Below are 27,682 nucleotides of genomic sequence, written 5' to 3' on the forward strand. Positions count from 1 at the left end.
GCCTGGCTACAAGAAGATAAGTACTTGTTTTTTCTAGGTCCAGCGCCGGGGAGGCTCTCCGTTTCCGGCAAGAAATCTGTATTGCCAGTGACCCTGACTGCCCCAGCACGTTTAGCCGGGCTGTTCTTGACGAAAAATAATTTTTTTTTTTTTTTTTTTATGAAACACTTCGGTCTGTCGTTGGAGGGTTGGCGCGAACCCCCAACCTTCCCGCTGCCAGCCTTACACACTTCCTTCCTGCTCCACCACGCCTGGCCTTCTGTACTGCCGCTTTAAGGCCTTTGCTAATCCGTCCCTCGCCCCGCCTCCAAGGCGTGACGTTCCGCGGGCGCCTGCTTCCCCTCCTCCGGCTCTCTTCTCTGGCGACGTGTTGGCCGGCTTCTCCCGCAGTCTTGTTCCCACAATGTCTGCTGCGGCGGTCTCCTTTCTCCCGTACGCAGCTCCGGCCTCGCGGGTCCACCGCTGTTGTATCCGCTCCTCGCCAGCCGGGTACCGCTCTTCGCCGATGGATAAGCTGCCACGAGGTGGGTCTTCTTTACTTCCGTATGCAGCTCTGGCCTCCCGGGTCCACCGCCGCTTCCTCTGCTTCTCGCCAGCCGGTGTCCCGCTCTTCGCCGCTGGATACGCTGACGCGAGGTGGGTCTTCCTTTTTTTCCGCATGCAGCTCCGGCCTCCCGGGTCCACCGCTGCTTCCTCCGCTTCTCGCCAGCCGGGGTCCCGCTCTTCCGTAAACGTTCTTTTTGTTCCTCCCGCCACTTAAGCCCGCAGAGGCGAAAAATGGTCAAGGAAAACAGCCACACAATCCGTTTAAGCCCGCAGAGGCAAAAACGAATCAAAACGAAAACGAATCCTTTACGCCTTCTCCAGGCCCTGGGAGCTTACCCGAGTGAGGTGAGCTCCTAACCTGGTTGTGACTTGGTCCTGCTTCTCTGGGGTATTTATACCCCTTCTGCCTTTTGTTGTGCTGATTGCGGGCCGGTGCTTCTTCCTGTCCTCCCCCCCCCCCTGTTACTTTCCCACCTTGCCTCTACCTATTTGTGTGTCTTTGAGGTACCCCGCGGGTGGGGGCGCCGCTCCGGCTGCCCCTCCCTTTTGGTTTCCCGCCTGTTGTGCTCCCCCCCACCCTGCGCCTAACTCCCCAGGCCCTCCATCGTGCCGCACTGCGTGCAGCACGGGGCCTGGGGCATACCCTCGTGTGGTGGCGTACTTGTGGGCCAGCCAAGTTGGAAACATTACTGGATACGGAGGCCTGTACAGTGTGTGGTACTGTATTACCTGTTGAGCACGGACACACTTTTTGGCAGGCACCACTGTTAGATGATGGCTTTGCACACATCCACAGGCTCACTTGGGGGGGGGGGGGTAACCTGTGCCTAATCTGGACTTTTATCTATTTGCATATTAGCAGAAACAAAAACCACAAGCAGCACTAACATTAGTCCCAACACGATTACTCTGCCTGTAACTCAGTGTCACCTGAGACTCCACAGCGCACACCTGGAAAAAGTATGTCTTTCCCCTCATCCTGCATCAGCACTCCTGACCTGGGGTTACCTACAGTTCTATGGGAGTCATACTCGGTGCAAAGATATAAACACAGTTGATGGCAGTAATAAACAGCCCCGGACCCTGACGCTGAGCTGTGGTGGGAGTGGCAGGCCCTTCCCCTCCCTCAACTTAATAGTAACAGCTGCAAGGGTAAAGAGGAGATGTTTGTAGCGGGTGACAGTAAGGTCCTGCAGTGTCACGGACATCAGAGTAGATAGCAGAAAAGGAGTAGTACTTGGGGGTTGGAGCAGGTGAAGTGGCTTTGCCCATAAGAGCTGGAGTCCGCCACACTAACATAGTGTTAGGATGTTTGGGAGCGGTTGCAGAGGAGGTGGCGCACCGGCCTGTAGACTGTTGGATTCATTGGGCACATACCTGGCTGGTCTGGACGAGGGAGAGCCAAGCAGACGACGATGGAAGCTTACGCCTGCGGCGGGGAAAGTAAGTCGACACCCCAGACTGGACATAAGACGGCGCTGATGCCTACATCGCCGGTGCCGCAAACCAGAAGTGAACAGCAGTTCCTGTCGGCCATTGGTGCCGTACAGACGTCCCTGAAGGCTAAAATTGATGCCGCCATGATAGATGTGGACTTACTTCGTCAGGACCTCTGCGTCCTAGCCGATAAGATGGGGAAAATTAAAGCGCAAGTGGATGACAACACAGCAAGTATCCAGACTGTACAAGCATAGGTCAAGGAACTGAAACAGAAGGTAAAGGTGCTGGAAAACAGAGCTGAAGATGCTGAGGGCAGGGCCAGACTGAATACTGGGCCTACCAGAAGGAGTAGAAGGCATAGACACCACGGCGTACGTTGAGAACATGCCTTTGCAGGAAGTGGGCCCTGGGGAACTTAAGCAGGGATTCACAGTAGAACACAAACATAGATCCGTTAACAAAAAACCCCCACCTGGGGCGCCTCCTAGACCAATAATCACTAAAATTATGAATTACGAGGACAAACAAAAGATCTGCGTGTTTTCAAGAGACGGGGTGTGATCCAAAGAGCGTCTGCTAAATTAGCCATAAACCCTGATTACACGCTGCAGGTCCAAAGCCGCAGAGCTATGTTTGGTCCCACAAAAGAGCGACTTTGACGCGCTAAACTATAGTACATGCTTATCTACTCTGCTTGTATCAAGGTGCTATATAACGGTCGGTCCCTCTTCTTCGAGAGCCCTGAGGAGGCACACACAAGGATGGACATGGTTAAAGTAGCCCTGATGGCAGAATAACACAAGTATGGAGAAACGTGGATTGGCGAAGCCATGTGCTTGATTGACTGCACCTCCTGTGTGCTGCTCAGGACACTAGCAATACAGTGACAAGCGACAGATGGGCCAACGCACGATAAACAGTATATGCCAAGGCGGCAATGTGTGAAACTCTTGAGGTCCATTTTAAACTGCTGCATTCTCGAGCAAGATGGTGTTTTTACTGCAGGTGTATGAACATTGGTGGATTTTCGTGACTCATTTCTGTGGGTACTTTCCGCGGTGGTAGCTGCGGAGACCTCCTGTTGGTTTTATACCCTAGGATACCAGTTTGAAGGTATCTAACCACTGCGCGCTGACCCACTTAACTGGTGCTATTAGCGGGTTAGACGCAAAAAGCAGATATGCCTGAGCATGCCCGTATCTGGGCGATTGTTGACCTGGGGTGGGTTAGGGGTGGGGGAGTTTGTTAATACATTCAAAAAGCCAGCCCCACCTACCAAGACGCTATGCGTTCGCCTGGGGTCCTTCCAGCTAACTTGACATCTGGTGTGCTCTGCATGGGAAAACCTGAGGCTACTTGCATTATTCGGCCCCGCATGCAGTGCACACTCGGCTTGACTACTTATTTACAGGGACAGAGCACATAGGTGAATTTGGTGAGGCTGACTATAAAGCCCGAGTCCTCTCTGACCATGCCCCACTCCTTCTCACATGGAAAATTGTTCCGCCCAGATCACTGATCCCAACGTGGAGGCAAAATGAAGTTTTCATTGAACACATGAGGAAAGTCATTAAACGCTACTTTGAGACCAACACTGGCAGTGTATCTGCGGTTTCCACTCTGTGGGAAGCCTTTAAAACTGTGCAATGAGTAAAATGGGTGGCATACAAAAAGAAATAATGCTGGACCTGTCCAGGGTGGAGGAGGACCTAGTGGCGGCAGAACAGGAAAACATGGGCACAGAAACGGCAGCCGAGACCCAACTGAGATGAGACAGAACTAAGTGCATATCGGGCTGTGAAAGACTAGGCAGGTTTAGTTATGCCAAGTACACCGAAAAGCTACACTGAGGGGGGGAGGGGACAAGCCGGGTAGACTGCCGGCCTGGCTCTTCCGGAGCGAAACAAAGCAGGAAATGATCTGTTCTATCAAAGACAAGGCGCCACCCGAAGAACACAGAGTGCGATTGATGAGACCTTTCTTAGATATAACAGTTCTCTGTACTTGCAGAACGCCCCTGTCAAGGATTCTGATCTTGGCGATGCCGTGTCTTTGATTAATGCCTTGCCTAAGCATAAAAGCAACAAAAAGGTTAGACGCCTGGTCACTTTTGAGGAGCTTCAAGCTACGATCAGAACCTTGCCCACTGGCAAAACCCCCAGAGCAGAAGGTCTATCGATCGAATTTTAGATTTTAGAAAGAGTTTGCAGAAGAATCGGTTCCAGCACTCCTTGAAATGCTGACGATGCATATAAGGTGGGCGTGCTTCCCCTGCGCCTGAGAGAATCCGTCATAATACCTATACCCAAACCAAATGAATCACAAACGGAATGCGGCTCCTATAGACCCCTGTCTATGGTAAATCACAACAGTAAAATACTCACTGCCTTGCTGACGAACAGGCTTAGGGGCGTGATTGGCAGTCTAATACACCCAGACCAGACTAGCTAAGTTCTGGGACGAAATACCTCCTAGAACGTGCGATGCTTGCATCATATAATTAATAGAACTAAGCCAAGGGAAGAGCACAATGCGGTAGCATTATTAGGCACTATCAAAGCGTTTCACTCTGTCAAATGGGATTGGATGCATGCAGCCCTCCAAAGGTTTGGCATTGGGCAAGGTTACCTGTGGTGGGTTAAATTGGTCTACACTGCTCCCAGAGCTAGAGTAAAAATGGGCCTCTGCGTTTCTGCTGGATGGGAGCTTGAAAAGGGCTATTGTCCCCAATGCTCTTTATTCTAGCAATGGAGCCGATTGCAGCGTTCATCAGGGAAGAATACGTGCAACCTGCCTAGATGGGGAGTCGCACATGATTTCTGTGTATGCAGACGATATGCTGCTCTACGTACATACAGCAGCTGGAGGTTAATCTACGATACATACTAGAAGTTCTGGATCGTTTTGCCAAACTCTTAGGTATCACTTTTAGCTGTGAGAAATCGTGCCTGTTCACACTGGCAGGTTTGAGGAGGGTGAGAAAGGAGCAACTTCCAGCCCTGGCACTTAAGTGGTCCACGGACACCTTTCGATATTTGGGCATTGATGTACATCATGACGTCAGGAATGAACATGAGCACAAGATGCAAAGCGCCCTAGACAAAGTGACAAAATCCATGGACTTTTGGAGCTGGCTGCCTCGATCGTTGATGCCTAGGGCAGTGCTTTTGAAGATGGTGGTTCTCCTCTGGTTATTATATTACTTTGTAAATGTACCATCCTATATACCTAAACAGTTTTTCCATAAATTGGACACTGTAATCAAGGGAGTCTTATGGGAGGGGAGCAGACACAGGATTGCCCTAAATACGCTCCAGAGAACCTGCAAAGCTGGAGGGATTAGAATACCCCGGTTTGAATTAATTTTTTAGCAGGACAGCTGCAGTTTGTAGTTGGCTGGCTGGCAGACTAACCTACACTACACTCGAGGGAATTTCATAACGCCTCCCTAGATGTGCTTTTTCTAAAAGAAACACAACAGGTGAAGGGGAAGGAGCTTCTGAGAGGGGCGACTATAGGACAGGTCCACTGGGCCTCCGGCTGACAAAACAAGTGGGCGTGGGGATGGTCCTGGATAGACATTGCAGACTACATGAATGTGTAGTATCTAAACACACGGAAGGTCGGCTGCAGATACTGCAGGGCACTCTGGAAGGGGCAAGAGTTGTGCTGGCCACTGTATACGCATCCAATCAGGGGCAAACAGGATTTATACAGAATGCCCTGGATGAGGTACAAGCGCTGGGAGCTATATATTATACGGGGAGATTTTAACTCCTGGACGAATGCAGCATGGGACAGAAAAGCAAAGGGCGAGAAAGGAACCCTAGGAGAGGAAGACAGATTCAGGGCATCTGTGACGCACAATAGAGACACAAGGTTTAGTAGACCTGTGGAGATTACAGCACCCGAGAGAGAGAGAGAGAGGCTACGCCTTTTTCTCAGTGCCGCACACAACATACACCAGGATAGACTGCATAGGGGACCAGGGAACGAGGGTGATGAGTTGTGACATTAGGCCAGTTGGATGGACCGACCACGGTTCGGTCTGGATGACCCTAGGTACAAAAGGGCTGCATAGACCAGACACCAGTTAGCGTTGCAACAAACTACTCTGGAAAGACCCTCTTTTTTCGCCTAAGCTTGCTAAAGGCATAACAGAGTTTTTTGAGATAAACGATACAGGGGAGGTACGCACGGGTGTAGCATGGGATGCAGGGAAGGCCACTTGGAGAGGGGTCCTGATTAGGGAAGGCTTGCGGTGGAAAAGGGAGAGAGGCCCACAGGAGGAAAAACTCTGGAAAGAGATAATGGCAGGGGAGGGACGGATGTATGCCAGGGGGCAGAGAAGGGAAGGGAGGAGGGTGGCACTGCAGGCAACGAGGGTGGAACTGAAAGCGCTTAGAGTAGGGGAAACCCTGGGGAAGCTAATATACCTCAAACAGAAATACTATGAAAAAGGGGACAAAGCGGACGCGCTTTTGGCAGCAAGACTCTGGGCACGGAGGGCGGAAAGATGGGTGTCTATCCTGAAAGATCCGAGGTGGAGGGGGCTTTAGGTGCACACCGATAGAAATAGTGGAAGGCTTTGCCCAATGTTATGTGAAACTTTACGAATCAATGGCCCCACGGGGGCACAGGAGTGGAGGAATATCTGCGGGGAGTGAAGATGATCTAACTGCATCGAGTGGGCCTTTCTATTTAATGTATTGCGGAAGATGGGGGTTGGGGATAGAATGTGTCAGGCTATTGGTGCAATCTATGCAGACCCCACACCGAGGATAGTTGTGAACAGGAAAATGTCTAGGGAGTTCAAACTTAGTAGGGGCACAAGATAGGGATGCCCGTTGTCACCCTTAATTTTCACACTAACAATGGAGCCCCTAGGTGAGAAAATAAGGGATGAGGACCAGATAAGCGGAATTAAGGTTGGAGAGAAGAGTTATAAAATAAGCATGTTACCAACGACGTGCTAATGTACGTTTCGAATGTAACTGCTTTGGTACAAAAGGAACTGTAGATATTGGAGGACTATGGGCAAGTGTCGCGATTTAAAGTAAATGTGAGCAAGTCGGTCCTCCTCCCCTTCAGAGGTGAAACTAGGGAGAGAAGAGGGGAATGGGACGGCCTGGGGATGCCAGTAGGAGAGGAAAGCATAAAATACTTAAGGGTGAGAATACCCAAGGACCTAGATAGACTATACAAACAGAACTTTCCCTGTTGCTGCACAGGCTTTTCTGGGAACTGGAAACGTGGTTGGGGCTTACCATTTCCTGGTTGGGCAGATTAAATGCCGTAAAGATGGTACTGCTCCCGTGTGATGTATCTGTATCAGGCGTTGCCAATAGAGGTGCCAGACCTTAATTTTCCGGAGCTAAAAGGAGAATTGGCAAATTTCTATGGCAGGGGAAGAAACAGAGGGTTTCGTACAGGGTGTTGGTACAGCCCAAAGAGAAGGGTGGAGTTGGTCTCCCCGACATGCGCACCTATTATAGAGCTGCTCAATTTAGAGCCTTGGTTCCTCACTTGCGGGTAGACCAGCAGAAACAGTGGGTAGGTATTGAAAACTACCAATGGAGGCCGGTCACACTGGGGGAATGGTTCTGGGCGCCGCAGAAGGTGATCCAGAAAAAGTTAAAGGCACATAGGCTTATGGGTTCTGTACCATGCCCTACTAGAGGCGCAGGGAGGGGAGATAGAAACACATACGAAGAAATGGGAGAGGGACATGGATATACAGCTGGATGTAAGCCAATGGAGAACACTGTGAGAATGCACACAGAAGGTGTCCGGTCAAAGGTTCGAATCCAAAAGGATTGAATGCCATCGAGTCAATAGGACCTAAAACAAAGGGTAAAAGGTAAACGTAAAAGGTGTCGGCGCCGTTAAACCCTTAACGTCTGATTACAAGGTCCCTTTGCGGCTCCCGACCTTAACGGCTGGTATGGACCAGCTGTTAAAGTAGGGACCTGAAAGGGACTTCCGAGGTAATTATGGTACCGCAATTTGCGGTACTGTAATTACCGCCTTCCCCAGTCCCATTAAGCCCTATGGGGCAAAAATGGGAATGGGGGAGGGCCAATGGTAAATGGGGAATTACCGCCCCGCCAACCTTGGAATGGGGCGGTATTTCCCCATTTACCATTGGCAGAGTCGTTACAATACCGGCAGCAACCATGGTGCTAATAGCGCCATTGGTTACCGCCGGTGTTGTAATGAGGGCCTGAGTCTCAGAAAATTGTTTCTTACTATTTTGTCTGGGAACTTTTGTAGATATTGAGGTAGAGAGCCCACTTTTTTTCCCATCTTTAAAAATGCATTCAGAGGATTAGTAGATCTTGCACTGGCAATTGTGTCAATCCAGTCCCAAAGTTCTAAAGATTTTTTCACTTTGCAGGGGTTTGGCACAACCGTTTCCAAGCTCAACTCAAGCCAATTCAATATTCCTTTTATTTTCTTCTCCAAGCCAAACAAAACCTGAGATCTTGCAGCTTTTAAGGTGTTCATTTACATCATAAAAAAGGGAATCTTTCTTTCCAGTGATAATTTCACGAAATAATGAAATTCATTTCCAATCTGCACGACACCCTAAGGAGACTAAAGCCAGTTCGAAGCTCAAGCTCTCAGTTGATGTACACATTGGGAGAGCCAAGGCTTTTTTCCAAAGTAAGCCCTTTGTTCTGTTCCAGTTTATATGCCATAGTAAGGGCTACGCTTCTAACCCGTAAAGTAGTACTTGGACTGCTTTGGCCATTTAAAACTTAATTAAAGGTGAGATAGAAAATGTACAGTATTTTGTATTCATTTTTTAATTTGTGCTATTATTTGGGCAACTTTCTCCATCAATGCTATGTTTACTTTGTTATTTGCTGGGCACGCAAATATCTTATAGCCCAAGTAGGTCAGTTCTTCCACACGGGGGACAGCCTTCCCATCCAAGAACCAGTTTCCATAGCTAACTTTCTTCTTTGGGTGTTAAAAAAATCAGGATTTTGGAATTCGGAGGGTGATTGTGAGTCCATTAAGGCTGGCATACTCCCCTAGCCTGTCGAGGAGATGTTGAAGGCCCACTGCAGACCTATCCAATAGCACAATATCATCAGCGTAGGCCAACCAGTACAAACTCCTTCCGTTTATAGCTGGACTGGCCAACGCTGAGGGGAACAGAACATTTCCCAAGTCTGAGAGAAAAAGGTTAAAAAACAGCGGTGCACCCATGCAACCTTGCCTTACCCCTCTATAGACCTGGATCAGCTCAGAAAGGTGACCTTGTTCGTCCAGCCGCACTCTTATGGTTGTATTTCTATGCAGCTCAACTAACATTGCTAGGAGGTGATGTGGAATCCCCCAATTGTGTAGTTTTCTCCACAGCAAAGATCTATCGACATGATCAAATGCCTTGGATAAGTCTACCCAAGCCCCATAGAGAGGTAGATCCTTTTTACCTTTTGTCTTTTCACTCACCAGATTTAGGATTAAACCATTTAAACTGGTGGACAATCCCTTCCTAAATCCTATTTGATGGCATGATAGAAGCTGCCTTGACTCCACCCAGAATGTGAGCTCTCTCAAAAGTAGCTGTATGAAAAGTTTGCTGTCAGTATCAAGGAGGGCGATCGGACAATAGTTTTCCGGACTAAGCCGATCACCCCCATTGAAAAATGGAATGACAAGAGCATTCTTCCATGAAGGTGGAAAGATACAGGTCTTAAGTATTTCTCGAAAAAGGTGGTTCAAGATCTCTGCCCAAAGTTTTGGGTTTTTTCTCAAAACCTGGTAGGTTAGCCCATTTGGTCCTGCGGCTTTGGATCTAGAGGACTTACTTATTAGTTCAAGAATGTCATTTCCTTCGAAAGTGAGAGACCAAGAATAATCCAAAGTACAATTAAGTTCCGGAGACCCTCGATATTTAAAGTTATCTGAAAGGTATTCCACCCACTTTTTTTCTGGGACTAAGTTACACAGAGAGCTGTTAATACCTGTTTGTAGTTGGCCCACCACCGCCCAAAAGTTCCTAGTGTTGTTTACACCTAACAGATGCAACATTTGTTCACCATCTTGTTGCATCCTTTGAGACCTTTGGTTTCTTGACCAGTTTCTGTAGGACTGCTTTGCTTTTTTTAGCTCATAGTGAAGAATAATTTCATCACTGATCTTTTTTTTTTTAGATTGCGCATAATAGTTCTATGTTCCCTTTTTTATGGGTCTCTTCATTAAAGGTATGGAGATGATCTTGCTTTGGTGTAATACCAATCTTACTTGGTGGATGTGTAAGCCATGTAAACTTCCCGAAATTCTCAGGGTGGAGTTCTTCTTTCCAATCCAGAATCGGGATTTCTTCCAGTTTTTTATTAAGGGTTTTCCCTCCTTGCTTATACTTTGACACTCTCAGTATTCCCTTGAGGCCCTCCACTTCTTGCCCCAACCTCATGCTTCTAGAACTTTGCAGATCTGGAAAGGAAAGTTCCAACCTAGAATGATCGCTCCCACCTTCATGATTGATAGTCAGGCTTGAATGGAGACAGGACAGTTCAGAGGACACAAAGATATAATCCAGTGTCGATGCTGAATTTCACTGACGCCAAGTTTTCTTGGCATTACCATCTTCCATGGGCTTCCACTGAATTCTCTCTAGGTCCCATGAGACCAGGAAATCCACCCACAATTTTCCACTTCTTGAGAGTTTGCTTCCTTTGTATGGCTGCTTACCACGAATGTTACTAGAACAGTCTGTATTGAAATCCCCCGCTAGGAGAATACTTATTCCCTCCTGCTCGATCTTCACTTTATTTAATATGTTATCTAGTTCTTTGAGAAAATGCTGGAGTGTAGAGGTAGCAGGGTTCCAATAAATGTTAATGATTACCATTTCAAGTTGTAAGCTATTACTTTTCATATCCACTTAACTAGCCTGTATTCCTAAAGGGTTATTGCATAGTGGGGTGATCAATTTAAAGGTGGAATTTTTAAAGACAAGTAAAAGGCCCCCCGACGGTCTGCCTTTTAGCTTTTTGAGATGCTGGAAGGTTTTGAATTGAAAAGCCCTCCATCTCGATCGAGTTTACTAGCCAGGTTTCTTGCAGTATTAAGATATCATTGAGTCCCCAGAGGTATTCTTTCAGTTGTTTCTTTTTCAGGAAACCCGGCCCTCGCATATTGCAGCAGACCAGCTTCTGGCCACTTTGCCTAAAGGCAATTTGTCTCTGTTCGTAGTTTTAGGATTATTTGAGAAATAATCTCGGGGAGTTTTGCCATGAGATCGCCATTTTGGATTGAGCCTTGAAGAGGGCTTGCGTCTTTCCTTTGCAGATCCCCCTCTCGGCCCCCCATTATGGTACTTGCTTTTACACCTGGACTTTCCATGTTCGGGGAGACTCTTGAATTGTTTTATTCCAGTACTTCAGAGACTGCAAGGCCAACCCGTCCCAAATCAATCCTATCATTTAGGATAGCTTGTTTTGCTCTTCTTGATTTCAAACCAATATCCACATAGTGATGATCATTTTTAAGCAGAAATTTGACATATTCTATGTCAGGACTTGCGAAGAGGTATAGATTTGGGACCTTATTTAGCTAAGAAAGAATAGCTGATCTGTTGAGGGATTTGTTTTTGTTGTTGGTCGCCTGCCTTAACCAGACTTTTGGAATTGTATAGTATGCCTCCTCTGTGCTCTTAGTTTCAGCTGGTTCTTGATTGGGGACCAGTTCTGACCCCTCCATTTGGGAACTTCCATTACTGATCTCCAATTTTCTGCATTTTCCCAGGCCATTCCATGTGTCCTCGACACCGGCTGTTTTTACCGGCCTCTCTCCCTTTTGTATGGATTGATTTGCGAGACTTATACCAGGAATGGGCACCAAATTTACTATCCGCTTTGCAAATATTGGTACTAATTTCAAAAAGTATCTTTGGAGGCTCCCCAACTATTTCAAGTTCTGGAGTTGATTTTTTAGCCTTATTTTCTTTTTTCCTCAGGAATATTGGGGCCATCCTGAGGCTTGTTTGACATTTTCCGCAATTGTGATTGCTTATTGTCTTTGGAGAGGAAACCATTGGATCAGTTTGGAGACCGATACTTAAGCATTGGATCTTCTTTTCTATTTGGCCTTCACCTTTTCCCACTCCAGATCTTTTTAGCCAAGGTTTTTTGGAGGGATTTGCAATCGATCTTATTTGATTGTCACCCAAAGTTACACTGGATTTCAATGACTCAGAAGCTGGTGCACACGCCTGGACGGGTTCACTATCCACAGGTTGTGTCAGATTTTTCAAAAACAGGTTTGTATCCGTATTCTTCACACAGGGACCTTTCTGTTTTTTTGTCTTTTTTTGCAATCTTTTTGCTTGTGGTAGAGGTGTTTTTAGCTGGATTCTATTTGCTTTTTTTCGTTTTGTCCTTCTTCTTCCTTTAAAATTTTGACAGGATGCTGGAATCCATGTATCATCAACATGGGCAGGCCCTTGGATGGTTTTGTTCCTCAAATGGTGCTGTAGTGTCAATGACCACCACCTCATCATCGACAACCAGGTTTGCTAACCTTCAGAATTCCTCCAAGATGGATTTTGAAAGAGGAGTATCATCAAATGAGGGGTTAACAACCAAACCATCATCACTTTGGGGTTGCCGATAGTTTGATAGATGTAGAACATTCCCTGTCAGTTCTTTGATTAGTTCATGTGTGGTACCACTTTCCTTTTTTCCTGCTTTAAGCAAAAGGACAATTTGAGCAGTATCAAGTCCTTGTTTCACCCCTTCCAGTTGCACTTCTTTCAGGGTGGGAATCAGAATACTGTTCATGGCAGTGCTGAGGCCCACAATTGCTGATTCATTTTTTCCTGTTTCATATGTTAGTTCTAGCAGAACACCAGTTTGTGCTTGCACTTCCATTTTTAAAAGCTCAAATACTGAGACTAGTGAGTTCAGCACAAAGCTAAGTGCCGAGAAAGTACTTTCTTTTGCTTGCTGGTATTACTTTGTGAGTCTTCACTGGAACTGGCATGGGGATCTTGACTTAAATTCGGCGGCAGATCTTTTTGGTTAATTGGACACAGAACATTGTTTTCTATCGTTTCCATTACCTTAGGTGAGCCCCCTTCTTCACTCCCTTGTGGTTGTTCTATAGTTTACCACATTCTGACATCTAAGTCTTCTGCGTCATTTGAACTTTTATTTCTTTTCTTAAGGAAGTGATCTTTAATTTTACTTTGAATTTTTTTTAGTTATGGTATATTCCAGACCCCGCTTCCACCCTTTTCTCAATGATGTTAGTGTTTCATCTACCCCGGCTGAGCATGGGGAATGAGTGTGGACAAGAGCGCGGGTGGTTATGGAAGTAGTCTGTTGTGGGGCTGGAATATTTAATGCAGATGAGCTGGTTTCCTCCCCAACCCTCTGTATTTGTTCCAAATAAGAGCGTCTCTGGTCCAGCGTGCTCTCCAAAGTTGGTGTGCTGCGAAGTCTCATTTGGAACACAGTTTTTACCACTTAAAGGAGTCACAAGAGGGAAAGCACAGATGACAGGAGACTAGTTTCTCTAGCCCTTATAGCTAAACAATGCGATGGGCTCCGGTACTGATGTATAAAAACCGGACTAACCTCCAAGGTAAAATGTGAAGGTAAACAGATAGAAATCCAATGGGAGACACTCACCAGATTGATTTCACATCGTTTCAAGGTGCCATTGTGTTTACCACCACACGCCCTTCTTAGATCACACCTAAAATTTCTGGTTCTTTGGACTCATTAAATGCAGAGTATGCACAGTGGAAAAAGAGGCCTGTCACGCCTTACTCAAACCCAGCACGGCTTCGTGTTTCTTTTTATGAATGCTTCTTTTCACAGAGTTTAACAAAGGATTAACAAAGGATTACCTTTTGATTGAAGCTCTTTCTAGAAACAGCGTGAAGAATTATAACAGGCACATGTATATCTCCTCCTGCAGCATCTGAAGTGCGCCGCCAGAACACAGTGACAGCAATTTACGGGACACGATTTCCGCAGCATGGATTGTTGCGCCAACCAGAGCCACAGCAGCTCAACAGCACGGTCAAAACGAAAAGCACTGCCCTAACTCCGCACTCGGGCTTCACGCCGCAAGGGTGCTCTGCTCTGCGTTATATTTCTGGAACCTGGGGGGCGTGGCTGGATGCTCTGTGGGCCTTAAAGACACAGGCTTTACTTTTCGGTCTCTGTCTCGAATGCCCAGCAGCGAACCAGAATCAACACCAAAGGAAACGTGTTGAAATGCAGCTTCACACAGCCACAAAGTCCACAATGGATTGCAACAGAGCCACAGCAGCTCAACAGCGCGGTCAAAACGAAAAGCACTGCCCTTAACTCCGCACTCGACTTTATAAAATATTCATCCTCTAATCACCAAAAATCGCCACGAATCAATGGGCAAGTAGGCAATGGCCAATGAACAAAATCTGAGTATTAGATTTTTCCATTATTCAGTATGCCCCGTATATGCTATATATACTACGTATACCCGAATGGCAGCAGGTTAATCAATGTTCATAGCAAAGTCTGGACCCAACAATCATTTTGATCATTGTAAAACTTGAGGCCTTAGAGCATTTAAATACCTGGTTGGAGTCGTTGAGACCAACACAAAACGGATGCAATGTTGCTGGGCTCACAGTGCACGTATTCACTGGTTCGCCATGTCCCTTTGTCCGTTATAAGCTCCACTCTCTGATATTTTCACACGCCATCGGCTGCAGGCTTTCTTCTCGATGGGGTAGACTAACACCTTAGCTCACAAGCAGCTGGGATTGGGCTGTGTCGAATAGTGATTCCAGGCGCCTCCTCCGCCTAACAGCGCAAAACAGCAAAACGGGCTTTGCTCCCTGGGGTTCGTCGCAAGGGTGATGTGGCTCACTTTTTGTATGTGCCTGTTCTGACTCTGCCCAATTACTTTCAGGTGCTACACAGCGCGGCTCCACATCTGCCTCGGCACACAACAGCAACACGGGCTTATAGATCACACTGAGATTTAGATACACTAACCTGCGGAACCTTTCCCTTCTTTACCATCGCACTTCAGCTCACAAGAGATAACGAACAGCTTTCCTCTCTATAGGTTATATACAAAAATAATTATCATAATATATAATCTCATATGTATTTCAGAGAATTTCCAGACTAAGTATTCATACTTAACTCCACCTTTGGAGATTGAATTTCCAACATAAGAACCTCTCAAGAATAATACATAACCGCCATGGCCAATTAGAGCAGCCTTTTCAAACTGCTGTTGTCCTAAGTAACAGAATTTAAAACACTGCCTTTAGATTCTTACAACCAAATTATTCAAACGAACTGTTATACTTCCTGTAAAACCTGTATCCTATTTCTTACTAGAGATGAAATTGCTGGTATGCAAAGATCTTATATATGGACTTAAAAGTCGTCTCTTCATGTAGTTATCTAAAAAATTATGAAACACATAGTCTAACCAACAACTCGAACCCAAACTCTGAAATATACTAAATAAAATAACTAACATCAAAAATCCTGCGTCACATACCCACACTCTCTTAGGTCCTAAAGATTACCCAGGTGTGCTTACCTTGCCAATGCCCTGCTCATTAGTCCGCAATATGTCCACAAGTTATTTTTCTTTTCAAATCACTGCAAAACCTACTTTGCAATTATATGGACATAGGCTATTACCCATAGGCCCAAAGGCTAATGTCAAGACCTATTCACCTCATTCAACTATCAAGACTGCAAGTAGGCGCCATCTTGGAAGTACAAAGGGCTTCTAGGCGAGATGTATTTATATAGTAACGTAACCTTTAGCGCTGAATGCATGAACCGTAAAAGCTTTATAAAGTAATGTAACAGAGGATGACAGTTGGAAAAATAAGTCAATTAAAAAAGCAGAATATGTCGAAATTGTAAAACAATTATGAAAAAATATATAAAGTCAAATCTAAATCATTAAGATAAGACATCTGTCACTCAATCCCACTATACAAGAACAAATACCTGTCATTTTGTGGTAATAATATTTACGGAAAACAACCAAAGTCCCATTCAATTTTCTAAATCCAATACATTTCTCGTTGAGCAAGCTTCCACCTTGTTTCAGAGTCTTAACAGTCTCTAAAACAAGAAATTGCATTTTAGACACACTATGCAGATTCAGGTTTTTGCCATGCTTCCCAGACAGTGCATTATTGCCACTGAATGAGCCTTTAACTGACCCTTGACACGCAGCCATTGATCCTAGGCCAGACCAGGGAATCGGGTTAACAAAAGATTGTATTACCAAATGTGCACAGGATTGGCCAAATTAAACCAATACATTTTGGGCGTGAGGAGATGCCCTTTTCCCCCTTCACTTCTCCACTCCTTCACGTCCTTGAGTAATCTCTGTTCTCTTTGCTCTATCTTTTGTTCTTTCCTTATCCTTCCTAAATCAATCGTTTTTTGCAGTAGCTGGTTATTCACCTCAAATTATTCACACTTTTGGGCCCCTCTCTCACTCCACTTTAGATACTCAAAAAGCTCCTCCAACTTTTGCACCCCTTTGGGCACCTTCTTCACCCGTTTGGGCACTTCTATTATTATAATAATAGTACCCTTTGGGGTACTTCTTCACCTCCTTTGGCACTTTCCTCATAGCCATCGCTGTTTTCTACTTGTCCCCTATTTCTGGTCCTGCCTTTTTTGAAAAGGGATCATGAAGCAAGACACAGACAACAGATTCAGGGTTCAAACAAAAATACTTGTATTACCTTAAATGTCAGGATGGTGTAAGGCCTACCTTGCCCTATACTAAGGTGGGATTTCCCTACCTAAAGAAACTAAGGATAGCCTGAGTCAGTAAGTTCAATTTAAAAGTCTGTCTGTGTCCAAAACATATGCTTGCCCTCACAACTAAAGCTAAACAATGTGTAGGGATGTCAACCATAAATCAAGTTGCAATCCAAAATAAAGTTCTGAGCTTCTTCCAGCTTCCCTTCCCCAAGTTCAAAGCATTTCCACAAAGTCTCAGGGTTCCCCTCCCCAAGAAGACAACACAGTACCAAAAGAGCTTTGAGGTTCCCTTCCTCAAGGCAACACCAAAGTTCACAAGGTCTTAGGTTTCCCTTCCTCAAGACATCAGCTTGTCCAGGTTGCCAACTCACACTTAGTTGCAGCCTCTTGACACTCAAAACAAATTCCATGTCGACTTTACTCTCCTTCTGATTCCTTGAAAGTTTACAGATTGCTCTCTTCTGCTTTCACTTCAGAAACCTCTTTTATATTTGAATATTTGAAGATTTGTTATCTGTATGTTTCCTTGGCTTTCACAAACCAGGTATCCTTAGTCTAGGCGCAGTTGTCAGACCACACGGTCTACCCATTACAGGTCAGGCAATCGATAACCCTAGGCTTTCTTGCCCACACAGGTTTTTCTATCACTGCCCCTGTGTTTTGGTTCACATTCCTTTTGGTTTCTCCTTGCCAGTCTCTTGGCTTTTCACAACATGCTTTTCTCCTTGCCAGTCTTTTAGCTTTGCCACAGTGTGTGTTTTATACAGTTCATTCCGTGGTGCTCACTTTCCTTCACCACATTACTTTCATACTCTTCAGTAATGTTCAATACTTGCTTTTCACTTTATCTCATAAGATTCGTTCTTTACCTTTCAGTATTTAGTATGTGTGCTCCACACATGCTTGCATTCCATTCATAGCATTTCAGAGTATGCCTTTTGTTCGGTATTCAATTATTCTCAATTCACGATCTTTCACTTCAAGTTCAACTTACTCGTATTGTTCAATACAACCCCTCTCTTTAGGCTCACTTCTGCTTGCACATCTCTCATCTCTTTCACCCGGCAATTACATTTGCCCTGTAGTAGACCCAGAGCGCCCCAGTACGAGTGTTTCCTTTGGTTCACTCACCGGACATTGGCTGCTCTTATGGCCGTCTTTGTTTCTCGATCTCTGCTCCGCATACCCGTCTCCGTAGCTTTGCAAGCCACTGTTGCACTTTAGAAATCTCTCTGTGGGTTGCCGGCAGCTCAGCTCTCCTCTCACAGACGTTGCGGTAGCTTGCAGCACTGGGGTCTCTTCTATGCCCCACAGCTCTGGCTGTGGGTACCCGACCAAGGAGGGTCTATCAGCTGTGACCCGCTCACGGCCCACTCGGCGTCGCAGTCACTCCTGGGTATTTGCCCGTGTCCTGGCCAAAATGGAGCTCTGGCATAGGGTTTGTTGTCTATATAGGCTCTGCAAAGGTTTGAGTTGGGTTGTAAGATTTTATCCATCAACCTCTGAAATGTTGCGGGAGTGCCATGTATACCAAACGGGTATCAAAAACTTAGGTAACACCCTCCTTGAAAATGTTCTTATCGATTCATGGAGGATAATACACCCTCACACACAGGCATTTACCTTTTACTCTCCCCCTCATAACACCTTTTCTAGGATAGACTATATACTCCTGGAGGCAGCGCAGGAACAAAATATCATAGACGCAGGCATTCAAGTGGTAGGTTGGTCAGACCACGCCATGTGCACTGTAACACTGGATGTTGGGCCCGCACCCCAATAGACAAAAGGTGGGTGTGTAATGACACACTTTTTAGAGATCTAATATTTAGTGAATACCTCCATAAAGAAATCGGAGAATACTTTAAGATTAACAATACAGGGGTCACTCCATCACACATCATATGGGAGGCATTCAAGGCCACTCATCGCGTCCTACTGATCTTAGAGGGTGCAGCTAAGAAAAGGGAAAGTGCATTACGGGAATCCAGACTGAAATACTAGATAAGTGATAAAGAGAAAGAATTGTGATGAGTGACCGAGCAGACTGAGAAATAACTTAACAAGGTCACAACTCTGAGACAGGAACTGGCGGCGAAGTTTGGAAGGAGAAAGCACTGGCACAGATACATTCCTTAAAACAGAGTTACTATGAGAGGGATGATAAGGCCCATACCTTGTTAGCAGCAGGCCTCAGCAAACAGAGGGCTGAAAGGGCGGGCTACAAAATATATGGCGACGAGGGTCAAGTTTTGGATCAGCCCGCGGACATCACACAGAGGTTCTCACAATACTATACCCAATTATACACCTCTGAATATGATTGGAATGAGGGAGCGATACAATACTATTTGAAGGGCCCATCCTTCCAAGTATTAACAGCAGATGATAAGGCAATGTTGAATTCCCCGATACAAGGGTAGACTCAAAATAATCCTCCCCAAACTCATACACAATGATCAGGTGGGCTTTATCAGGGGCTGACAAGGGGTCGATACCATCCACAAGACCTTGACCTCATTGCAGGCCTAGATTGCTCCAGGACAGACCACCTTTTGTTATCAATAGATGCCAAAAAAGGCCTTCAACCGAGTTGAGTGGCCATTCATGGAGGCAGTCCTGAGGAGGATAGATCTTGGCTCGAGATGGCTCACAGGAGCCATGGCACTTTACCAAAATGCTAGAGCAAGGGTCGTAGTCAATGAGGTAGCATCTGAGGATTTCCACTTGAGTCGTGGCACCAGAGAAGTTTGCCCCCTGTACCTGTTGATTTTTGCTGTAACCCTGGAATAGTTGGGCCTGGGGATTTGCTCAGATGAACAGATTTGGGGTTTAATTGTTGGGGGAAAAGAGTACAAACTGGCCCTATACGGCGACGATATCTTGGCATACATTAGGCACCCAGCACAAATAGTTCTGGCGCTTGTTGCATCAATGAAGAAATACGTCCAACTCTCTGGTTTTAAAATCAATCTGAATAAAACGGTTGTCCTTTCCCTGGCAGATAACTCCTCCCAAGCAAACCAATGTCTCTCATGCTACGGTATATAGTGAAGTCCTGACGGAATAAAATATTTGGGGATGGTCCTCACCAAAAAATGCGAAGACTTATATGGAGCACATTTTCTCCCGCTATGGGATTGGATCAAGAAAGACCTGCACACGTGGTCAAGGCCTATGCTTTCATGGGCAGCCTGACTAGTATCGATAAAAATGAGCATCCTACAGATGCTTTTCTTTCCAGGGCCTCCCCATAGTACCACCACCCCACTTTCTTTTTTGCGGTAAAGAGGTCTCTTAGAGCGTTCCTATGGGCGAAAACAAAGGCTGCAAATCGCATACACCACGTTAATTCTGCCTAAAGACGAGGGGGGGCGGGCTCTTCCAAGATTTTTATGAATACTATAGAGCTGTCCAATTCCGAGTGATGGTTGATCATTTGAGGGAGAATGTAGAGAAACAATGGATGACCCGGGAGAATAATGTATTTGCGCCGGTGACCCCGGGTAGTGGTTATGGGTCCCTGGGAATTCGAGGACTTGCAAAATATGGATACACCCCATCGTACAGGTTCTATGGCACTTGTGAAGGAATGTTCAGGAATGGATCTCTACCCAGCCCTCACCCATTAGTTGCATATGGGCCCACTCATTAGGAACAAGATCACATAACCTCTAAGGTTTCAGGCATACTATGAGGCAGGACTATCTAGAGCAGAACAACTATGGAGAGATGGCCACTTCATAGACAAGACCGAATTAGAAGAGGCAACAGGCATAGGCCCCATCCCGCACCGGGCATACCTACAACTAAAGACCCCCTATCAGACCAATGTTGGGCTAACTACCTTAGGCGCCCAATGATGCAATTTGAGCAATTCTTAAACAAGCAGACTAACACCAAAGGCCTGATATCCAGGTTATATGCCAGGCTTTTAACCACTGGCCATAAAAATACGCGAATACACAAAAACAATGGTCTGCTGACCTCAATATACAGGAAGACCCAGAAATTTGCCGACTAATTTACAGGGCGGTGTGGGCCTCCTCAATAGCAGTACAATACAAAATGCATCATTGTAAAATCTTATTTAGATGACGATTAACACCACATAGGTTTGCAAAACTGTACCCAGCTGCGAGCCCTCTATGTTGGAGGAACTTTGGCATGGCGAGTATTAGCACCATTATTGATATTATTTGGCCTTGAAGATCGAGGTGATAGTTACGCACAATTGTCGCACATGCCACAAAACCTTCTTAGAGTCTGTCTCACTATTCATTGGAAGAGGAGCAACTTGCCATCAAAAACTGAGTGGCCCAGAAAAGCCCATGAGCTATACGAAATGGAGAGCTTGACAGTGATTCTGCTTGAATCCCATATCAAAATAGACATAGACTGGCTTCCCTTCCTCGAATTATACCAATCACATTAGCGGATTGAGTCACTTGGTCACCAATGCTCAGAGCCAGACCCAGGTAGCGATACCCGACCTTAGCTGAATCCTATCCGCCCTAACTTGTTGTTGTTTGATGCGACCGGACAACAGCATACAAGTAAAGAATAAGTGCACATTGTCCTCCCAGGTCTCAAGATTGTACCTCGTCAGATACCTCTTTTTTGATTTCCCCTATATGCCTTATGCATCGTGTGTATTGGGCATGGGTGGGAGCTTTAAAATGGGGGGATAGGGGTTCATTGGGAAGGGATTTGTACAGCGTTTGGATATCAGATGGAGCTGTGATGAGTGCCTTCATCGAATGTCTGATTTATTTGATGTTACTATTTGATTGATGGTCTAACAGCTCCTGTTTGTATTTTATGCCTGATGTGCCTCTATAAACATTCAATAAAACAGGTTTTCAAAAAAAGAATATGTTGGTATTGCAAGACAGATCTCTTATTAGGGCGGCATATTTTTTGTATTGTCAGCTATCAGGATGCATTTCTCAGACAGATGACAACTGACACATGCTTTTTGCCAAGGCTACATAGGACTCTGTGCACAAGAAACCTGTGTGGTCTTGAAAATTAACAACCACAAATCGTTAATCAGTTTGACCAGGTCCTCACCTTATCAATAGGGGTTGGAAACCCCCCTTATCCTGTAGGTGGGACCTCCAACCTAGCAGGATATAAGCCAGAACCAATGTACCCCAGATGGGGAAGGTGGCTGTTGGGAGTGCCCAAGTTCTTGTCCCCTCCCTCAGTGACTGTATATGCTTGTTTAGTACCACTATTAATCACCCCATACCTCTTTATAAAGATGCTGGTGAGTTAATTTCTTCTCATTGAAGGCAACAACATCCATCGACGTTCTGGACGGACCGCCTGCAACATGACAGTCCACCAGAGCCTCCAGATACACCGCTCCAGTCACTAAATCTACTTGGACACCGTGGAGACAGAAAACCGCAATGCGAAACGTCAGAGACCATACATGGCTGTCGGGAATGCTGCACGTCACCCGCTGACACCAGCACACATGCCGAACCAGCAGCTTTGGCAAGACTCCATAACAACGATTGTTCCAAACCTGCCACAAAGCGGCTCTACGAAGTGAAACCAAGAGACCGTCTAACACTTACTTTGTATTTAGCTGCAGCGCCGCTACCTAACACGAACAGCAACTTTTTCCAATGTGGTTGGCCACTACTCCGGCGCAGTGGACTTCAGAGGCAAAAAAAGGCAGGGCTTAGCCCCCTTTTTAAGTATTCCGTCATCTTTAACACCTCGCAGGTGGATTTGAGAGGGCGAGATTGCCCCAGGGAAGAGGACCAATGGGAGAAAGAAGGGGAGGATAAAGTGGGGGGCAGGCAACAGGAAGGTGTGGGTTGTTGGATGAGGTCAGAGGAAGAGGAGGTGGGAGACCAAGAGACCAGAAGGGGGAGGAAGCAAGGACGGGGGACAAGTGTTTGCATAGAAGTTTAGGTATTGGTTGCTGAGAGGACATGGTACTATGTTGTGAGTGTTTGTTTAAGGTGTGTGAGTGAGAATGTTAGTGAAAGAGTAGAGTAGAGGATGAGCGAAAGGTGAGAGAGAGTCAAAGGAGGGTGACAGAGTAGAAGGTGGGATGTGCGGAAAGGGGATAGTGGTCGTGGAATGGAGAGAAGACTAGTGGAAGAGGAGTGGAGAGTAGCGGGAGTGAGAGTAGGAAGAAGTAGCATTAGAGGATGTAGGTAGGTTGCAGAAAGAGAGGTAGATATCGGAGGGACAGAAGAGGAAGAGGAAGATGAAGGAGTGTAGTTCAAGGCAGGAGAGTAGCTGGTGAGGGTAGAGTAATGAGAGACAGGCAGAGGCACATCACGGTGTGTAATGAAGGTGATAGATTGGGGCTTGAGTGTCTGCAAAGTGCAACCCAAACTGCCACTTGGAACAAACCCAACAATAGGTTTTGCTTTCCCTAGATGTGAGTGAGAGGGTCAGGGCCCTTATAGCCCATTTCAAGAAACCTAATAAAACCCTTGAACTGCCACTGGGAGTTGGTGTGTTATTAAGGCCATCTGTAACATCAAGTTGTAATCCTTAAAAGATGATGGGCCTCATTATGAGTATGGTGGTGTGGGAAAAAACAACAGTAACATGGCAATAATTCTGTTACCACCGAATTACTGCACCACGTGTTTGGTGGTAAGGTGGAGGAGAACGCTCCAGAATAAAGTTGGAGGTAAATCATCCACCTTTCTGCTAAAAATCAGCAAAATCGGCAGAATGACTGCCAGCGGTAATTCCACAAAATCCCCTTGTCGTTCTATGGACTCCACCAATGGGGTCTTACACCACCTTTCCACCAATTGTAATCCCACAGTAAATCCACGGGGCCAAGTGGCGGTTAAGGCAATCGGGTTGGACAGATTTACCACTGAAATACCGCCAAACCCGTAATGAGGTACATGCTGTAAGTCTGTACATATTAGTTACAATGTCATGTCCAATACAGGCAAAACTACCCACTTATGTGTTTATGCCGCTCTGCTCAAACAGGTATTTCAACAAGGACAATTGAAATAAACACTTGACCTTTTTTTGTCCACTACTGCTTTAATCTTTAAAGGGCACTTTCAATCGTTTGTCAGTCATGGCAATTCCGAAGATTTATTTCAGGGAAATAAATGTCCTTGCAGAAATAATGAAACAAATCTATTAAATGTAATTACCTGCATATTAAATATAGGTTCACTGAATAAAAGGTATCTAAGATAAGTACATTCTTGTATCTTCGGAGCTAGCAAAGCTGAGAAATCAGAGATCTTCAGAGTCTGATTAGAAGACGTATAAACTGTTTCTTGATTGAGGTTTTCAAAGCAGAAGGTATTAAGCACCTCTCACCTCAAGCCATACAACCCCCTGCCCCCTGCCCCGCAACACATGTCTGGGAATGTTCCACTGTACAATTTCCAAATAGTTGTAATTGCATTCATAACCCTCCAGAAAAGCGCACACACACACATGCACACTTTGAGAAACGAAAGCGATTTTTTTCATTTGATCTTTTAAAGGTGCGGGAAAAGACAGCTTGATTCTTTATACACAATAGGTCTGTTAAGTGGCTTCTGTACTAAAACCTGTTATAAGAAATTGAAAAATTATAGGCTGCTTGGCAACAGACATAGTAACACAAATTAGATATCTATAGATTCTTATTGGCAAACCTACTTTCTCGCTACTCCTTGTGTACTACTGAAGTTGACATGTTTTTCCCAATGTAACCATGAGTTTGATTGTGATTCAGGGCTTGTGGATATTTCCAAGGAAGCTGACTTTGAGGGAATGTTCAATAAGAATATGAATGAAGATCCAACCTATCAACCAAACAGTCCAGAAGAGAAAACATTCTTTATGCAATATGCCGAAAAGATGGCCATAAAGATGACATGCTACGCCACTCAAGTTCAGCAGTTTGACAATGTGTTTGTATTTGCTGGGACCTACACCCTCTCCAGTATAATAAAACCCACGGAAGAGCAGATTGATTCTGTGACCTACCAACGGCTGCAGCAAAGGTTAAGCCTTCATCAACGAACCATACGAGAATTTATTGAGAAGAAAGCAGAAATTCGGAAGCACATAGAATATTTGAAGTTAATAAGCTACCTGGTGCCGCTACTTATTGCCTTAAAAAAAAAAATGAAAATTCCGGCATTAGATCAACTTCTTCAACCATTTTCAGGTATGGACATCATCGAAGGTTGTATGTTGATTTCGGTTCCATGTGTTTATAAAGACAACAAAAATAACGACATACTTTTTCAGTGACACTTTAACAACACAGCACCCCCCCCAAAAAAGTTTGTCGTTATACATTTTTTTTCGTTATTAATACTGCATACCATTGATTTAATTTTCATTTCATGATAACTGCATGTTGTGAACAGTTTGTTTGATGACATTCCTTTAGCAAAGTACTAAAATTTTGCTCGCTAAAATGTAACATTCCAGGTTTGGCAGAGCGATGGCAAATCCATTGCTGGCACTTTTCTTGGCAGTAACAGAACTACTGCCATTTTTAATCTTTGCCAAAGTTTGGCATTGAAGTGGAGGGTTTACCTCCGGCATCATGCTGGTGCAATGTTAAACTTCCAAGTAGCCCATTTTAATTATGAATCCCAAATATGTTAATGATGCAGCGAGACACAGCTGGTTAGATCGTTTTCGGTAAAGAATTTCAAGTTAATTATTTCCCAAATCCAAGCAGTTGTATCAATTATATTATACCGGACATCTAAAAACATTTGATCAAGATGTCAACTTAATATTGACCGTAGCTGCATTTAGTTGCCTCAGCTGGTGCGACACTGAACAATGGAAGATGGATGGACCTCTTAGTGCTTCAAAGAGTAAGGCATATTATTGTATTTTAAGAGTCATCATGGGCCTTTTGGGGAAAGTGGCCATTCAGTGAACTCGCAAGTTGATGAAGTCACATTTTTCTTTTATGTTTTCCTGTTGAGAGAGCCTTTCTCTGTCCCTTGATATACTTTTCTTCTAAATTGACTGGTGCGATCAGCTGATGCGAGATCTTCCCAATATCACAAGCTTCATTACACTAAAGTCATAAATGTAGCCTATTTGAGGCATACCACTCTTCATCGCCTGATGAATTTACATGAGGTGATAAAACATGAGCTTCGGCACCAATGCTATGTTATTGAACATTTAAAAATAATTATTATTGGCTGCCCCGTGTTAATAATCTGCGATTTATAAAAGCATCAAAGCACCCAAATAGCAAAGCTAATAGAAGCTGAAAGCATATCAAATGACAAATATCAATAGCACTAAGGGGAGTGCTAAGCAGTCTGCAGGAGTTCCAAGCTGCAACATACAGACAACAATGCTATCCCTAGGTGCCTTCTAATGGAGCACTTGCCGAAAATCCTAGTAAAATTTGTGCAGGAATTTAAGAAATGGAGTACAGGCAATGTGAACATGTCATTGTCATCTCATAGCTGAGGTAGTGGCTATTGTCCTTATCCAAGCAGATTACGTTGAAGTGCTTTTACTTTTCCCTCAGATCAAGCTTATAGAAATAACCACAGTTTTTATCTTTCAATTTGACTTTCTAAAAATTCACAAGGCAAGATTTTAGGCTGGAGGTACTTTTACAGAATGTCAAAGGGCTAAATGATAACATTAAGCGAAGGATGGAATTGAAAAGTGTGCACAAACAGAAACCAAAGATTTTATCTGTTGCAGAAGACCTGCTTGGTTGGTAGTGACTGTGACTTTTTGGGAAGAAGGCAGTAGGTGTAGGCAAGTAATACATGAAAGCTTCACAAGACTCTATGAAGGAATGGTAATTTGAATGAAGGAATCCCAGCAGCAGTTTTTGTAAATGGAGATAAGTGGGAGGGATCCGCCTTCATCCGGAAATATATTTTAAAAAATACTGATTTGTCCCAGGTAGGCTCCCCTGCCTCTCACCCAAGAAGTTTTAGTGGCGGTATATAATCTAATGCCAAAAATCCTTCCAGGTCCTGAAGTACTGGGTAGAGACTTTAAATGGCTATTGGATGGTGACAAAGATCGCCTCTGATGCTAAATCGGGCTTGATGTAACTACAGATATTTGTAAATTCTCAGGCGCTAAAAGAAAATTGGAGAACAAGACATCAACAGGCACCATTTCACCTTTCACTCAGCTGTGCACTCAACCATCCCCACAATTGTCTACTGTTTCATCTCCAAGGTGGACAGTTGGAGGATGTTGGGCACCTTGCAAGGGGACCTGTATCAGACCACTCATTCATACTCCTCTCCGATTGACCTTCCCAGGTCCAACTTAGGTCCTTCCTCCCCTCTATCTCTATCTCTACCTGTGGTGTTCCCCAGGGGTCTAACCTCTCTCCCTGGCTGTTCAACCAATACCTGGCACTTCCTGGCCACTACATTGCCGCTCTCTGCCCCAACTTTCAGTGCAATGCGGATGACACTAAGCTCATTTTCAGGCTCCCTTCAGCCACCTCTTCTCCTTCTCTCATCTGTGACTGTCTGTTTGCTATCTAGGAGTGGTGTGCCGCCAATGACATCTGCCTAAATGCCAGTAAGACCGAGATTCTCCTCATTGGCACACCTGCTCCGTCTTTCATGTCACTCTCTGGCCGGCCTCTCTTGGCCCTCTTCCTGCTCCCACCTGTGAGGCTTCAACTCCACACTCTCCTTCTCTCCTCACATCTCTGATGTCTCTAAGAAGTCACACTACTAGTTGCACCTGCTCAGAGGTATTCTTCCTTTCCTCTCCTTCCCCCAGAAGCTCACTGTCTCCAGAGCTCTGGCTCTCTCTAGGCTGTACTACTGCAACAGCCTCTTTCTGAATCTGCCTGCCTCTACTCTCCGCCCTCTGCAAGTCATCCAAAACAAGACTGCAAGACTTGTCCTTGGCCTCAAGCCCAGGGATTATATCTCTCCAGGACTGAAATCTCTGCA

The 27,682-nt window shown here is 45.2% G+C and overlaps 1 protein-coding gene across 2 annotated transcripts in view; it reads left to right on the forward strand.

Annotated features, from left to right (window-relative positions):
* ANKAR (ankyrin and armadillo repeat containing) overlaps positions 1-27,682 on the forward strand; it is a 1,891,262-nt gene that overhangs the window by 127,074 nt on the left and 1,736,506 nt on the right. For both annotated transcript variants that reach the window (XM_069615641.1, XM_069615642.1), the window contains exon 3: positions 24,490-24,927. In XM_069615641.1, the coding sequence (XP_069471742.1) occupies positions 24,490-24,927 (438 nt within the window). The remainder of the gene's footprint in view (positions 1-24,489; positions 24,928-27,682) is intronic.

This window comes from Ambystoma mexicanum, chromosome 9, assembly GCF_040938575.1.
Source record: "Ambystoma mexicanum isolate Mex_15411 chromosome 9, UKY_AmexF1_1, whole genome shotgun sequence".
NCBI lineage: Eukaryota > Metazoa > Chordata > Amphibia > Caudata > Ambystomatidae > Ambystoma > Ambystoma mexicanum.